General features: G+C 47.4%; 1 protein-coding gene across 7 annotated transcripts in view; it reads left to right on the top strand.

Annotated features, from left to right (window-relative positions):
• The window catches only part of Ap1b1 (adaptor related protein complex 1 subunit beta 1), a 53,484-nt gene that overhangs the window by 21,404 nt on the left and 16,301 nt on the right, over nucleotides 1-15,779 (top strand). For all 7 annotated transcript variants that reach the window (XM_047561480.1, XM_047561479.1, XM_047561475.1 and 4 more), the window contains exons 3-11: nucleotides 114-219; nucleotides 3,599-3,734; nucleotides 4,533-4,778; nucleotides 5,886-6,076; nucleotides 7,049-7,270; nucleotides 10,336-10,456; nucleotides 11,063-11,158; nucleotides 12,174-12,289; nucleotides 12,631-12,796. In XM_047561480.1, coding sequence (XP_047417436.1) covers nucleotides 114-219; nucleotides 3,599-3,734; nucleotides 4,533-4,778; nucleotides 5,886-6,076; nucleotides 7,049-7,270; nucleotides 10,336-10,456; nucleotides 11,063-11,158; nucleotides 12,174-12,289; nucleotides 12,631-12,796 — 1,400 coding nt within the window. The remainder of the gene's footprint in view (nucleotides 1-113; nucleotides 220-3,598; nucleotides 3,735-4,532; nucleotides 4,779-5,885; nucleotides 6,077-7,048; nucleotides 7,271-10,335; nucleotides 10,457-11,062; nucleotides 11,159-12,173; nucleotides 12,290-12,630; nucleotides 12,797-15,779) is intronic.

Here is a 15,779-nt window from a genome sequence, read left to right as displayed (position 1 = left end):
GGTCAGGGGCCTAAAGTGCCCTCTGCCTCCCTCCAGTTCTTCGGGAGTTTGGGGACAGAATCGTCCCCTGGTAGGGTGGGGATGGATCACTCATGCCTGCCTACTTTTCTTAGGGGAGATCTTCGAACTGAAGGCAGAGCTCAACAGTGACAAGAAGGAGAAGAAGAAGGAGGCGGTAAAGAAAGTGATCGCATCGATGACTGTGGGCAAAGATGTCAGGTGTGCAGGAGTAGACTGGGTGGCAGCCAGCTGCTGGCCAACGGGAGGGTGTAGAACTTGGGTCCAGTTCAGATTTCTCCTTTAGTGTACTCAGAGACCCATGTCTCCCTCATATAGCTCCCTCATGAACCTTCTTTCCAAACAGGGTTGTGTTTGCACAGGAGTCACGAGCTTAGTCCTGATGGGTCAGGTGATAATGGAATGAGTGAAGTGTACTGGGTTGAAAAGGTGGCAGGTGGTGAATGTGATGTGAACACTCACAGAAGCTCCAGAGGATTGCTGCTGGCCAGGGAAAATGAACCCAGTGTCACCAGGTCTCCTGGCTTTTAAAAAGAACAGGTTCCATCCCCAGCACCCAAAAAAAAAAAAGAGAACAGGAAGTCTGGATGTTTTCATTTTTAATCAATTTAAAATTTCATTTTAAATCACCAAATGATAGTAAACAAACACAGTGTGGTCCAAGCAAAACCCACCTGCAGATTGGATGACTAATTTGCTCCCAGCGTGCCACCTCTGGTTTGCACCTGAGTTGGAACAGATCTCATGTAGAATAGGCCCCACCTTCACTCCAGCTTTTCCCCCGCCTGGAATGCCTGTTTGCTCAGCTCGTCTTCCCATCTTTTAAAGCCCATGTAAGGTCTGCCCTTCCCCCGTTGCCTTCCCCATCACCCAGCCTACTGTTAAAAGTTCAGCATTTGCTCTTTGTTCCTGTCACCCAGCACTAAATTTAGACTGTTATCATACTGTGTGCACCTGTGTTTACCTGCCCATCAGACTGTGATGTCCCCAAAGGCAGGGATGGATTTTACAACTTAATATTTGTACAGTGTTTGAGAGTCTGCACAACACTTTTGGGTATGATTTCTCAGTTCCTTAAAATTTTCATTGTAGGCAATGATGTTTTTGTTAGAGAAACAAGATAAGGAAATGACTGCCTAATAGTCGTGTGGTTAGTGGCAGACCTAGAACTCGATCCCAGCCCTTCTGAAATCCAAATCCAGGCTGCTTTTGCCCAAACCCTGTGTGCCTTCCCGGTGCCCAGCCCCATGTCTCACAGGCCTGTGGCTGATGTGGAGCAGCTTCTGGCATGATGATCCCACAACATGATGACACTGCTCTGGACTTCCCCACAGATTTCCCATCCCATTGCTGCTGCCCTCCACACGGTCCTTCTGCCAGCCACTCAGAAACACTGACAGAGACTTGAGGACAGAGTGTATAAGTTTTCTGCTGGAAAACTGGGCTTCTTTCCAAGTCCAATTTGTTCCAGAACAAAGCTGCTTTCCTTCAATTAGAACACTACTCTAACCTCCTCTCAGAGGAAACATCTTTGTTCTTCCACCTTCAAAGAGCTTATCTTTGCTGATGTTATGGACCAAAGAGTAAGGCAGGCTCATCAGCACTTCCTCCTCCTCTCCTTCCCCCCTGTTCTTCCTGATGGGTCATCTCTCAAGATTTAGCATCAGTTTCAGCCCTGGCAGGACTCCTGCCTGTGGGGACTCAGGAAGTTCTCTTTGACCTTTTATGTCTCAATGTTGTCATGGTCCTTATCAGTAAAAGCCTAAGAAATGAGAGGGAAGATAGTAGTTCCGGAGATAGAAAATTGATCTCTTAACCACATTGAATTCTCAAGAGGACCTGTGAATCTGGAACCACTGGGCACCTTGTTGTGAAGGGTTCCTCCACCCAGTAGAGCAGGTGTCATGAACACACACTTTGGAGTTGGACCTAGGTCCTTAGGCAGGTTGACATTTATGAACCTCAGTATTGTCATCTGTTAAATGTGACACTCCTTGACTTATTGGGACTGCTAAATGAAATGAAGTATGTCAGAACTTTAGCACCAATCCTGGTATGTAGCATGTGATCCATTCATGCTTTGCTAGTTCTTTCTTAGTGGGCGCCAGAACGGGCCCTTGTGAAAGCAGCATAGTTATCCCCGCTTCCCTATCACCTTCCAGAACCAGCAGCCCAATGTAAGGGGCCCTGTTAAGTACAGGGAGGAAAAAAGAATTGTTTTCATTTACATAGCACCTCCTAGATATCAAGGACCAGATATGGTAAGTATATTGTCTCATTTAATTATCACTGGGCCCTGTGATGTGAGGTGGATTTTTGGTGATTTGTTTTTGTTTGTTTGTTTTTTCAGTGTTGGGGATTGAACCCAGGACCTTAAGTGTGCTAAGCAAGCTCTCCATCACTGAACTATACCCCCAGACCCAAAGTGAATTTCTGTTGCACCTTTCTTGCAAATAAGGAAACTGAGGTTCAGGGGCTGGAGGAAACTTCCCAGTGTCATACAACTAGCAAGATGCAGAACTGAGGGCTGGGATATAGTTCAGTGGTAGAACTCTTGCTCAAAACTCTGAGTTTGATAACTCAGTACTGGGGAAAAAAAAAAAAAAATAGGGCTGTAGCTTAATGATAGAGCACTTACCTAGAATGCCCCAGGACTCTTGGTTCAATTCCAAGTGCCACCAAAAAAAAAAAAAAAAAGAGCAACAAAGCAAGAGGCAGAGCTGGAACTGGGTGTGATGGTACACACCTGTGATACCAGGCCAGGAGGCTAAGGCAGGAGGATGGCAGGTTCAAAGCCAGCCTCAGCAATTTAATGTGACCCTGTCTCAAAAAATAAAAAGGGTAACTCAGTGGTAGAGCTCCCCTGGGTTTAATCCCTAATACTGGAAAAATAAAATAAAATAAGAAAGGGGGCAGAGCTAAGTTTGACAGGCTCCAGAGCTCATGTGAAAAAAAACAAAGGACTTTGCTCTTAAAATTACCCTTTCAGCTGGAGAGGTAGCTCAGTGGTAAAGCGCTTGCCTAGTACGTGTGAGGCACTGGGTTTGATCCTCAGCCACAGATAAAAATAAAATAAATACATAAATACATAACTAAATAAAATAAAGATATTGTATCCATCTACAACTAAAAAAAAATATTTAAAAAAATTACGCTTAGGCTGAGCATGATGGCGCACACCTATAATCCTGATACTGAGGAAGGAAGATCATGAGTTCAAAGTTGACCTCAGTAATTTAGTGAGGTCCTAAGTAACTTAGGGAGACCCTGTCTCAAAATAAAATATAAAAAGGTCTGGTGATGTGGTTCAGTGATTAAGTGCCCCTGGGTTCAATCCCTGGTAGTAGTAGTAGTAATAATAATAATAATAATAATAATAATAATGTTAGAATAATTATTATTAGTAGTATTACCCTTGGGGCTTCCATTTCTCCTCTCAGGTGTTCATAGGACCAACATAGCTAATACCCTCACTTATCAGAAGTCCTGTTTTATCTTTCAGCTTCCCTCTTGCGCTCTGTCTCCTTCTTGCTCTTCCTGTCTTCAGCCTGCCCGTACTGACACCAGTTTGTCCTTTCAGTGCCCTCTTCCCCGATGTGGTGAACTGCATGCAAACTGACAACCTAGAGCTGAAGAAACTGGTGTACCTGTACTTGATGAATTATGCCAAGAGTCAGCCTGACATGGCCATTATGGCCGTCAACACCTTTGTGAAGGTAAGTAGGAGCTTGGTGGCAATGGGTGCTCCCTGTTCCATGTTCCCCAGTCTCCTTGGGGTGTGGCCCTATGACCCTGAATAGGAACATTCTGACTCCTTTCCAGATCCTCAGACTGCTTCTTCCTGTGCAGGTTGAGGACCTCTTCCTCCAGCAGAGGGCTCCCTCTCTCTCTCTTTCTGGAAACTCCCATGCCAAAGGCCTTGCCTCGCTCATTCCCTGTGAGACTAGCTGGCCTGTTGGCCCCCTCTTGAGGCCCCTGGGATGGGCCTTTGCCTTGTATCCTTTGCAAGGGCAGGATTCAGTGAGCGTCTGAAAACTGCTATGTTAACCCTTCTAAATTGCTCCATTCTACATTTCTTATACTCCAGATGGAAAGCAAAGCAGAGACTTGAGCCTTAGCTTCACTAACCCTGTTGATACTCACATACAGGAAAATGAGGATTTCTGTGGTCATGGTGCTAGTGGATGTGAATTTGAATCATAGCTGTGCTCTGTGACTTTGAAGTGAGCTTCCTGAGAGCCTTAACTTCCTCACCTGTGAAAAGGGCCAATATTGTGTGTTTGCTGGAGGATCAGAAAAGACTATGTGCAGAGCTCCTGCACAGTTTCTGGCAAGGAGTTGATGTCTGTTGCATGACATTTATCTTGGGTGCTGTTGACTATGGTTAATGGAGATCCCATAGCAATTACTAGATGGTGCTCAGCCACAGGCTCAGAGCTGTAGGCCAGAAAGAACTGGAAGCTACCCATGACTTGTCCAGCTCTTGCCCCTGGCCAATGACTGCTTCCCCTCAGGACTGTGAGGACCCCAATCCTCTCATCCGGGCCCTGGCTGTGCGGACCATGGGCTGCATTCGCGTTGACAAGATCACTGAGTACCTGTGTGAGCCACTCCGGAAGTGCCTGAAGGATGAGGATCCGTATGTGCGCAAGACGGCAGCTGTGTGTGTAGCCAAGCTCCATGACATCAACGCCCAACTGGTGGAGGACCAAGGCTTCCTGGACACCCTTAAAGACCTCATCTCTGACTCTAATCCCATGGTAAGTCAGTGCCATTCACTGAGCCACCTTCTGGGTTACTTGGGAAGACCTTGGCTTTACCCACACTGGGTAGTCCCCAGTTCTTAGAAATCAAGAATCTTGCTGAGTTCTCTTGTTCTTGTACCTTGTAGTGGTTCAGGAACCATCTTTGCAAGAAACTAGACCTGGATTCTCTTCTATATCCTCTATTAGCTGCCTGAATTTGGGCAAACTGCCTAACATTTCGGAGTCCTCTTTTCTGCATCAGTAAAATGGATCTAATTCTCTGTGACTGGCAGACCTGCTGGGAAGGTAACAGTCCTGGCTTGCTGCACAGTGCAGTCAGTACTAGTGTCCTCTTACCTTTCCAGTCACTGTCTCCTCACCAAGACCATCTGTAAGCTGTTCCTTTTCTGTTTTGCCATATCTTCCAGGGATTGTAGAGGGTTGCCCTTAAAGTAGCGTAGTGTGGAAGACAGAACACAGAGTGTGGCCCCCCTCTCCTCACCCATGGTGATGGCAGCAGTTCACAGAGCAGTTTGGCAGGGCTTCTTGAAATCAAAAGCACAAAGCCCTGGCCCAACCATCTCCTCTCTGTGTCCCATGGGAACACCGATCATTTCTGGGCACTGAGCAGTCAGTATAGAGATTGGCTTTGGAAGTACTGTTTGTTGTTGTAGGGGAAATTTGGAAACAATGCAGACCACACATAAAAATAGCTCTTCAGGTAGAAATAGGTTGAGGGCCCAGGGGATCACCTGGCAAGCTTCTCTTTGTACCTGCTACCCACTTCTCGTAGCCTCAACGGGGTCTTCAGGAGTCTTCTGAGAAGCACAGTTGACAACCATGAAATGAGCTGGTGCAGCTGGTAACGGGGCTCTGTGTTAGGTGGCTGGAATGCTTTCTGCTACCAGGCACTTGGAGCTCGAGGTTTTTGTTTTGTTTTGTTTAATGAACAGTACACTTATTTTAGTTGCAATTTGCAGAGGTGAGTGCTTGAAGTGGGCCTTGATGAAGGTCGCATTCCCTTCAATCTGTTCCACCTCTGACCACCTAGTGTCATTAGCCCCTCTGCCCTCTGGCCAAGAGCAGTGTCCCCAGGCTCTGCCTTTCCATCCTCTCAACCAGGTGGTGGCAAATGCTGTGGCTGCCCTCTCAGAAATCGCCGAGTCTCACCCCAGCAGCAACCTGCTCGACCTGAACCCACAGTCCATTAACAAGCTGCTGACAGCCCTGAATGAGTGCACTGAGTGGGGCCAGATTTTCATTCTGGACTGCCTGGCCAACTATACACCGAAGGATGACCGTGAGGCCCAGAGGTGAGCAGCATGCCCCTTACCAGCTCAGCTGAACTTGATCCTGTGGAGTGTCCAAACATGAGCTCAGTGGCCCCCTTCCCAGGGCTTTGCCCCTGGCACCATCCTGAAATACACCTTGAGGGAGCCAGCCCACTTTACACCTCTCCAGAGCCAGGCAGTAAGTAGTGTGGGCTATAGGCAGTCAAGTCACTCCGTGCTGTAGGAACAGAAAGGGCCTGACCTGGGAGCTGACAAGGACCCTAGTCACCAGGGCTGAGTCAAGGAGGTAGATAATGGATAATGTCAGCTGCCCTGATGGAAGAAATCAGCCATTCATTACATTTTCACAGGATGCCCTGGACACTGCTGGGTGCTTTCCACACATTAGATAATTTTCTTTTTTTTTTTTTTTTTTTTTTTTTTAGTTGTAGTTGGACACAAATGTTTATTTTATTTGTGCATTTTCTGTGGTGCTGAGGTTTGAACCCAGTGCCTCACACGTGCAAGGCAGGCACTCTACCATGGAGCCACAATCCCAGCCCGCATTAGATAATCTTTAGAGCAACTCTGTGATGGATGTCTCATTATCATCTCCTCTCTTGCAAATTGGGGCAACTCTGGCTTAGAGAGGTGGAGGGAATTGTGGAGATCCCCTGACTGGGACATATCTGACTCTGGTCTAACCAGCATGACATCCTGCTCCATTTGAATATCCTTGGTGGGGGAAGGAGGGAACTGACATTTGTTTAATCTACTGTTTGCCGGGCACTGTGCTCATTCTTCATGTGCATTATCTCATGTAAGCAAAGCTGTGAAGCAAGCATCCTTGTCTCAGCTTTATAGAGGAAGAAACTGAGGCTGCTTGGGTCAGTTAGCAGGCAGCATGATCTAGATCTTCCTTCTCCAGAAGACATGCTATCTCGATAACTAAAAACAGAACCTATCTCCTTGTCTGTCCCTACCCTTTGGCCTGCCGGAACTGCTGGACCCCAGCATCTGTGAGCGGGTCACACCCAGGCTCTCCCATGCCAACTCTGCTGTGGTGCTGTCTGCTGTGAAGGTGCTCATGAAGTTCATGGAGATGTTGTCCAAGGACCTAGACTATTATGGCACGCTGCTCAAGAAGCTGGCCCCACCCCTGGTCACACTTCTGTCAGCTGAGCCAGAGCTGCAGTACGTGGCACTGCGCAACATCAACCTTATCGTGCAGAAAAGGTACATACGCCTGCACACACATGTTCAGTGTGCACTCCTGGGAACAGGCTCTCAAGGGAAACTGACCTGTTAACTGTGCAGAAAATCTAAAAATTTCCTTAACCCAGGGGTTCTCAGCCAAAGCACATTTGACTCCAGAGGCTATTTGGCAGTGTCTGGAGACATTTTTGGTTGTCCCAACTGGAGACTGTTAATAGCCTTTGGTGGATAGAGGCTAGGAACACTGCTCAGTATCCTACAGTGCTGGATGGTCCCCCATGACAAGTAACTGTCCAGCCCAAAATGTCAACAGTGCCAAGATCTGAAGCCCTTGTCCCTTCAGGGAGCAGGCTAGGTAGAGGTTAGAATGGGGCTGCTTCTCCCAGACGTGGAATGGCTCAGAGCCCACAAAGCCCCCCAGGAGTGGGTATAGGATTGTGTGCATGCGTGTGTATGTGCATTTTTCCTGGAGACAGAATCCATAGACCTAGTCAATTTCTCTGAAGTTGGAGGCCTTGCAGATGGTGAGGTATCAGCCTCCAGGCCTGGGGGAGGGTCAGAGCAAAGTCATCACAATGCTGGGCAGCCCTTTTCCCTCTTCACTGAGGGGATGACTGCAGTAAGCCACTGCTTCCAAGGGAAGGGCTCTGCTACTTGGAATGGTCAAGAGCTGAAACACATTGAGCAGCACTTGGTCTGACGGGTCCCTGGAATGATGTCCTCCTTTCTCTGAAGTGGCTCTGAGTGAAGGAGTCCTGAAGCCCGAGGGGTGCAATTGGCCTCCTGAGTTCTACCCCCTGCCTTTTTGGTCAAATAGTTCCCTCAACAATCAGGACTTGGCAGTAGCAAATGACTACAGAGCATTTACATATTAGAGCAGCCCCGTTGCTGGGAGCAGGGTACACAGAGAATAAGAGCTCCTTGTAGTCATTTTCAGAAGGTAGTGCACCCTCTTTGTTGTAGTTTCAATCAGGTTCTTAGTACACTCTTGGGAGTCTGGAGATATCAGTGGAACTGGGACATTTGTGAAGATTTGGGAGGTAAATATGGAAAAGCTTTCCAAGTGCCTAAACAAAGCCATCAGACTAGGACATTAAAGTTGCAGTATGGTTCTTTACCCATCAGAGCCCTTGGGTCACTGGATTTAGTAAGTTGTAGGGACTTGTAGATCCAGATCAGCATGATGAGCTCCCTATGCTATATTTAACATGGTAAATCTCTTAAGAAGTTGTCCCTATTGTGCATGCATGGCCTATCCCAATGCTGACAAATGGTTAGGCAGCTTTTGCCAAGTCCTGCTTGCAGAAATAATCTTCCTGATGCCCAGTGTGGGGTCTTGCCTCCTCTCTGGAGCAGGACAGAGGCTGCTCGCTTGGCCAGGATCTCCAGCAGGCTGCACGGAGCACTGAGTGCCTGGGCTCCTCCTCTCTCTGCCCTGTCATCTCCCTTCTTTATCCTCTGTCCTCATCCCTTTTCCTGATGACAGAAAATGTTTTGTTTTCAAGTTGTCATTTTGTTTTTATGTTATTGGTTTCTCTTCTAAAAAGGGCAAAGGAGTAGGAGTTGGTGACTCTTGTCTGCTCCTACCCTTGTTAGCATGTGACCTAATATAAGCCTCACAACTCACTGACGTTTCCTTGTCTAAGAAAAATGCGGTGGGTGGTGCCAGTTGAGGTCCAAAAAGCATTGCATTTGAGAGAGCAACGATAAATGTGGAAGGATGCCTGTAATCCTACAACTCAGAAGCCTATGGCAGGGGAATTGCAAGTTCAAAGCCAGCCTCAGCAGTTTAGCAAGGCCCTAAGAAACTCAGCAAGACCCTGCTCTGAATAAAAAATAAAAAAGGGCTGGGAATGTGACTCAGTGGTTAAGCACCCCTGGGTTCAATTCCGAGTACCATAAAACAAAACAAAAAAAAATGTGAAGTGTTCAGCCAGTGCCAGGTCCTGCCTTGCAAGTGCCTTCTGAGGCAGGAATCCATCATGTTAGATGCTTCATAACTCGCAAAACCAGCCCTATGTAGGTGTCTGGGGCAGAGTCCCCAAGACCATGTTCAGATATTTACCAACAGGTTTCCTGGGATTCAGCATATAGTTATGCTCCTGGATAAGATTTATTGGAGTGGCATGTAAGGACACACAGCTGGATCATGAGGGAGAAAAGTTGCAGAGTCTGGAGGAATCCATGAGAGGCTTCTCATGGTCCCTCCCTCCCTTGGCAAGTCACAAAGAGCACACTCCACCCTCAGCAACCAAGTACAGAAACACATGCTAGGCTTGGTGGTGTGTGCCTATAATCCTAGCAACTTGGGATCAGCAGAAGGATCACAAATTTGAGGCCAGCCTCAGCAACTGAGTGAGACCCCAAGCAACTTAGCGAGACCCTGTTTCAAAATAAAGACATATATATGACTGGGGAAGTGACTTAGTAGTTAAGTGCCTCTGGGTTCAATTCCCAGTATAGGGGTCAGGGGAGTGCAGAACACATGTGGAATGTTTCTTCCCAGGGAAATCTAATTGAGACTTAGTTCACAAGATTTTCATTGAGGACACCCACCAGTTTTAGACTCCAAGAAGGAAAGCAGGTGTTGGGCATAAACCATATTGTTTATACAAATGGTCTAGGTATAGTCAACCACCTTTATCATTCAGAGAACAAGACAATCACTCCTGAAATCTGAATTGCCACATGTCAGGCCTTTCTAAGATCGGCAGACTCAGGCCTGCAGCACTGCTTTCCTGCAGTGTCTTTCCCACTTCATGAAAGAGGAAACAGGCCTGAGGTCACAAGCTGGATTTGGAACACTTGCCTAATAGCTGCTGCCTTTGAATATGAACTGTCTCTTGCCGTACTCCCTCTTCTGGAACTTGCTGAGATGTGAACAGACAGGCAGTAACGTGGCAGAACTTTGCTCAGCCTCTTCAGTGGGTCCTCTGCCTGGGAACGTGCAGCCACAATAATGGCTTTGCTTCCCTGAACATCAGGTTCCACCTCAGACCCCAGAGTGTCACAGCAGATGCGAACAGGTTTTCTCATGAAACTCATGCCTTGCTTTCTGCTCTCCGGGCATTCTGCCCCACCACCAGGCCTGAGATCCTGAAGCATGAGATGAAGGTCTTCTTCGTAAAATACAATGACCCTATCTACGTGAAGTTGGAGAAGCTGGATATCATGATCCGCCTGGCCTCCCAGGCCAACATTGCTCAGGTGAGCTTAGTGTGGTTGTCCAAGGCACAAGCTTCCGTATCAAACAGCTCCCTCACCTGCTATCTCTGGTGTTTGCGTCAGATGATAATTCTGTCAACAGTTCATCTAATGGAGAATATTAACCATGGGACCTGGTGCTTTGTAAGCAAATTTTTAGAACTCTGGTATTGTGTTGTTAATGTTCTCCCAAGCTAGGCGTGATAGTGCACATCTGTAATCCCAGCTACTTAGGAGGCGGAGACAGGAGGATTGCAATTTTGAGGCTAGCCTGGGCAACTTAGCAAGACCCTATCTTAAAATCCAAGTTTTAAAAAGAGGTGTATCTCAGCGGTAGAACCCTTGTCTAGCATGCCTCAATCACCAGCACCAAAATTACAGAAAATTGTAGTAGTTGGATGTGTTAGCTAGATCATCCTAAAACAAGGGTTGTCTGGCCCTGCCTTCCTTTTGGGGACACCTGGATCTCTCCCTTCCCTGAGTGTTCCATCTCAAGTTGGAGACAGACTCCTCTCCTTCTGGGGGTATCTCCATTCTTACTACCCAGGAGTATTCCAAGTAGTTGCCTCATCACATTCCCCTAATCCATTTTCTCTGTTTGGGTCACAGGTACTGGCAGAACTGAAAGAGTACGCGACAGAAGTGGATGTGGATTTTGTACGGAAGGCTGTACGTGCCATTGGCCGCTGTGCCATCAAGGTGGAGGTAAGAACTCTCTCCGTAGCTGGGGGAGGAGAAGAGAGCTGAAACCAATCTGATCCTAGCAGAATCAACTACTTGTGGTCTTGGAAGACCTCAGTGTCACCACAGGAGCCCCCAAGGTGCTATTATACAGATCTATTTGGGTTCCTTCTTTGTAGTCTCCTTTAAGCCTTCCAGTTGCTGCAGATTAAATTAACACATCATAATCCTGGTTCAACAAGACAATGGGGCAGCTACCAGCTGGTGGTGGCCCTGGTAGACTTAGCTTTATTCCACAGAGCTTTGGAGTAGGGTCTCTGCCTTTCAGATACCTTTGTACATATCCTGATTCAGCAACCCATGGACCTTTCTCCAAGCTACCCAGACTACTCCAGACCCTGTGTGATAGCATTTCACCCCTTCCCATTCTCTACCTAGGGAGATGTTTCTTGACACCAAGCTGGACTCTTCTTAAATGGGTACACTGGTGTCTAGAGAATCTTGGGACAGCAGGTCACCCCCAGGCCAGACCTTTAAGTCATTTGGAGGCATTTCCCCTTGGTGCTTATGATGGCCACCCTAAGAAATCTCTTCCCCTGGGCCATTAGCACAGTGTGTGAGAATAAAGGCAGAAGGGCTGACCCACACACAGACTGAGTGGGTTTGACCACAAGAGTCCATTTTATGAAACCAGTAAGAGTGGTTAAGTGAAGCTGAAGTGGAGTCACTCTGCCCTGAGGGCTTGGCCTGGGAGATCTCCAAGGCCTCCACACTCTCAGGAGTGCTGCCCCTGGCTCCTCACAGTCTCTTCCTATCTCCCTGTCCCGCTGTCCCAGGACCATCATTTCACGCTCGTTCTCTACCCTTTGCCCCACCCCCACCCTTTATCTGTAGGAGACTGTCCTCCTGTTGTTGTGCTGTGATAAGGAAGGTGGGTGAGGAATGACTTAGGCTTTTGGGTCCAGGCGTGGTCATTGGCAGCTCTGTTGGAAATAAGGTGTAGGGATCTTGCCCATACCCTCTTCCTCTTCCCACACAGCAATCTGCGGAGCGTTGTGTGAGTACGCTGCTTGATCTCATCCAGACAAAGGTCAACTATGTGGTCCAGGAAGCCATTGTGGTCATTAAGGACATCTTCCGCAAGTACCCCAACAAGTAGGTACCACCCACCCTCCTAGAGAGGGAGTGATCTGACTGTGCTTAGGGACAAGATGGTGGGAAGGTAGAGGAAGGAGGGGCCTCTCCCCTCCTCTCTTTCTGCCTCTGCTGCAGGGTATTCCTGGAAGAAACCTTTATTTTTTTTCTTTCCCCTGAGCTGGCCCTCCTCTGCTCTCTGGGCCAAAATCAGAGATACAGTATAGTAGGTACAACTCAAATCCCCATTCCTCGCCATCTCCTGATGACTTCTGGCCTGTCTCTAGGCTCCAGTGGTCCTCCCCACAGGGAAAGCCAGGCTTTTTCAGTGCTTACTTATCAGCTGCACCCTTCTCTTTCAGGTATGAAAGCGTAATTGCCACGCTGTGCGAGAACCTGGACTCCCTGGATGAGCCCGAGGCCCGGGCAGCCATGATCTGGATTGTAGGAGAGTATGCTGAGCGGATTGACAATGCGGATGAGCTCCTGGAGAGTTTCCTCGAGGGCTTCCATGATGAGAGCACCCAGGTGAGCTTTCGTGGTCCGAGCCCGCCAGGACATGAGTCATCACTAGCAGCTGAGGCCTGTCCTGCCCTGAAACCCTCCCCTCACACTGCATTGCCATTGTGGACAGACAGTGAGAGTGATGTATGGAGGCTTGGGGTGGTTCCCTTTCTTCACCATGGCAGGACCTCAGGGGACATGGGCGATAGTCCACAGTGGTGTGCATGAAAGGTAGACAAAAGTCTGGGTTTGTTTTAATTGCCTATTTATCTTTGGATAGGTAATTAATGACTCCGTTTAAAATTGAAAAGGTACAGAATAATAAGTAGCGAAAAGTCTCCCTTCCACCACTTTCCCGCCACAAGTTTTCCCAGAAGTCACTAGTGTTCTTGGTGTCTTGGGGGATATTTGCAGAGATTGTTTAGGAATGCACCAGCAGATACACACTTCTATAAACAACATGTGCTCGTACACAGTTGATTCTCACTCTTCATGGTATTTGGGGATTGGTTTGTTTTTTTCAGTTCTAGGGATTGAACCCAGTGGTGCTTAAGTGACCTCCCCAGCCCTTTTTATTTTTTTAGTTTGAGACAGGATCTCACTAGTTGCTGAGTTCGACTTTGAACTTGCGATCCTCCTGCCTCAGCCTCCCAAGTTACTGGGATTACAGGTGTGCGCCACCACACCCAGCCAGTATTTGTGTTCTTTAATCATAGCGAATGCTGAATTATTAAGTATCGAACATTTGCTTTGGAAAAGAATATAGTTAGGTTCCCGTGAGTGTCTGGGCACATTTTTGTCAGTCAGTACATAACATTGTTTTATGCATTTCTGTTTAAAGATATCTTGTTTATCATTTCATTAACATTGAATTTATGGCCAACACTGTATAACTCATCCCTTTACAGAACTTATTTGGCACATGTATTTTGCGCATGAGGCACATCACACCTTTCTTGCACATAGTAACATGAGGCAAATACTTCAGCACTGCATTTGGGGGCGATTTTAAATGAAAACCTCAGAAATGTGAAAAACAGCACTAAGGATGAGAGAGGCGCTGTTTACAGTCTGAGAGCTGAAGCAAGAAGGCAGAACACTGCCTTTTCCCACCTCCACTAATCATGTGTTTGAGTCGGGCTATTCAGTTTTCACTGCTCTGTCCATATCTGCAGATGTCCACAAAAATACCATGAATATAGGTTTAGGAGCTACAAGTAGATTTTAGCCCAGCAGGCAGATTCACAAACATGGGCTCTGCAAATTATGAGGATTGGCTGTGTGTGTGTGTGTGTGTGTGTGTTTATTTTTAAACACTACTGGCAGAACACTTTGCAAATTCAAGTTGTTCAACACCTTGCCTTTTTCCCTTAAAATGTATCTGAAGGCCATGCTGTTATTCGTTAATGCCTTTAGGTGTCCATTTGACTACTCTTTTTTTTAAGTACTGGGGTTTGAACTCAGGGGCCCTTGGCCACTGAACCACATCCCCAGCCCTATTTTTTATTTCATTTAGAGACAGGATCTCACTGAGTTACTCAGGGCCTCACTTTTGAACTTGCAATCCTCCTGCCTCAGCCTCCTGAGCCACTGGGCATTTGACTACTCTTTTAAGCAGTATTGCCACAGTTGGGCTGTGTGGTACACAACTGCACATAAATCTGGAGAGTTAAATCATAAGTGGAATGCGTAGAGAGAAGGGCTGTGCATTTGAGATTTTGGTAGCTTTTGCTAATTCCCTAGCTGCAGAGACTGTGCTGGTTTACCGCCCATCTCTGATGATGAGATTGCCCTTTCCTTACCTCCTCACCCGCTGAGTGCATCCTCACATCTTTTTCTGTCAGATTGATAGATAACAAGAGGAGCCTTGTAGTTTTGTTTGCATTTCTGTTATGAGGCCAGACATTTGTCATTGGTATTTCCTGTGTTGTGAACCTGTGCCTTTAAATAGTGTGCCTGATGGGGGCAGTATAACCCAGTAGGTCCAAGTGTAGGCCTCGGAATTGGAAAAAATCCCAGGGTCCACATCTCTTGTCTGCCCCTTCCTGGCTCGTTGTGCTTATCCCTTTTCCTCTCTGAGCCACAGTTTTCTCATTTGTAAAACGAAGTTTTTTCGTTTGTAAAATGAAGAACATTAGACTTTCCCTCATCCTGTTGCTGTAAAAGTTATGGGATGTCTTGTGTAATGTCCTTAAAATATGCCCAGCCCATAATGAGCACTCATTATTGGAAGTATTGGTTTGGGCCAGAACTGGTTTCAAAAGCAAACTGGTCCAGAGAAAAACAGGACTGACTGGTTCCTGTCGCTGACATTTCCTTTTAGGACAATCCCTTCCCACACTCCTGGCTGCAAGTGCTTGGGTGGTGGCAGTAGGACTGTCTCTGCGCCCCTAGGGTGACTTCTACCTCGGGCAGGCTTCCAGGAGAGGGGCTACAGGGTTCAACCGTTTCTAGTCTCTGTCCTTACAGACGAACGATGCCCATGAAAGGAGAGCTTCCCTCTCCATCGGCCATAGTCCCAGGACCTATTTGCATTCTCCTGAGCCAGCTACCTGGCTCCAGTACTCCAGGTCCCCAGATGCTTATCTTAATCTCTGTGGATTGAAAGGGTCTGAGAGAGCTTCTTACCAGAAGACAGAGAAGATGCCGGGTGAGCAAAAACAGAATCATAGCAGTAATTCCCGTGGTCACTACGCTCCCTGCCTCCAGGCTGCCTTCACTTCAGCACCAGCCCCTTGTCTGTTATCTCTGAGACACAGCCTGGCCTGGGAGGGTTTCTGCCTCTGTAACTGAGTCCTACCTGGGGTTATAACAGGATGACCTATGGGGAGGGGGTGACTGCCCAAATATTCCAGTAAAATATTTGCAACCTCTTCCCCATCAACTAAGCGTGCTGAAGAGCCAGGATTAGAGAAGCTAAAGGAAAAGGTATCTGTTGGAGCTCTAAAGTTTGAACCCAGGCTCCTTCCTGGTGTGCGGCCTGGGGCATGTTGCTTAAAATTAGCCA

Source organism: Sciurus carolinensis, chromosome 8, assembly GCF_902686445.1.
Source record: "Sciurus carolinensis chromosome 8, mSciCar1.2, whole genome shotgun sequence".
Lineage (NCBI taxonomy): Eukaryota > Metazoa > Chordata > Mammalia > Rodentia > Sciuridae > Sciurus > Sciurus carolinensis.
The sequence above is the reverse complement of the archived record's forward strand: the minus strand, read 5'-3'. Positions and strand labels throughout refer to the sequence as shown.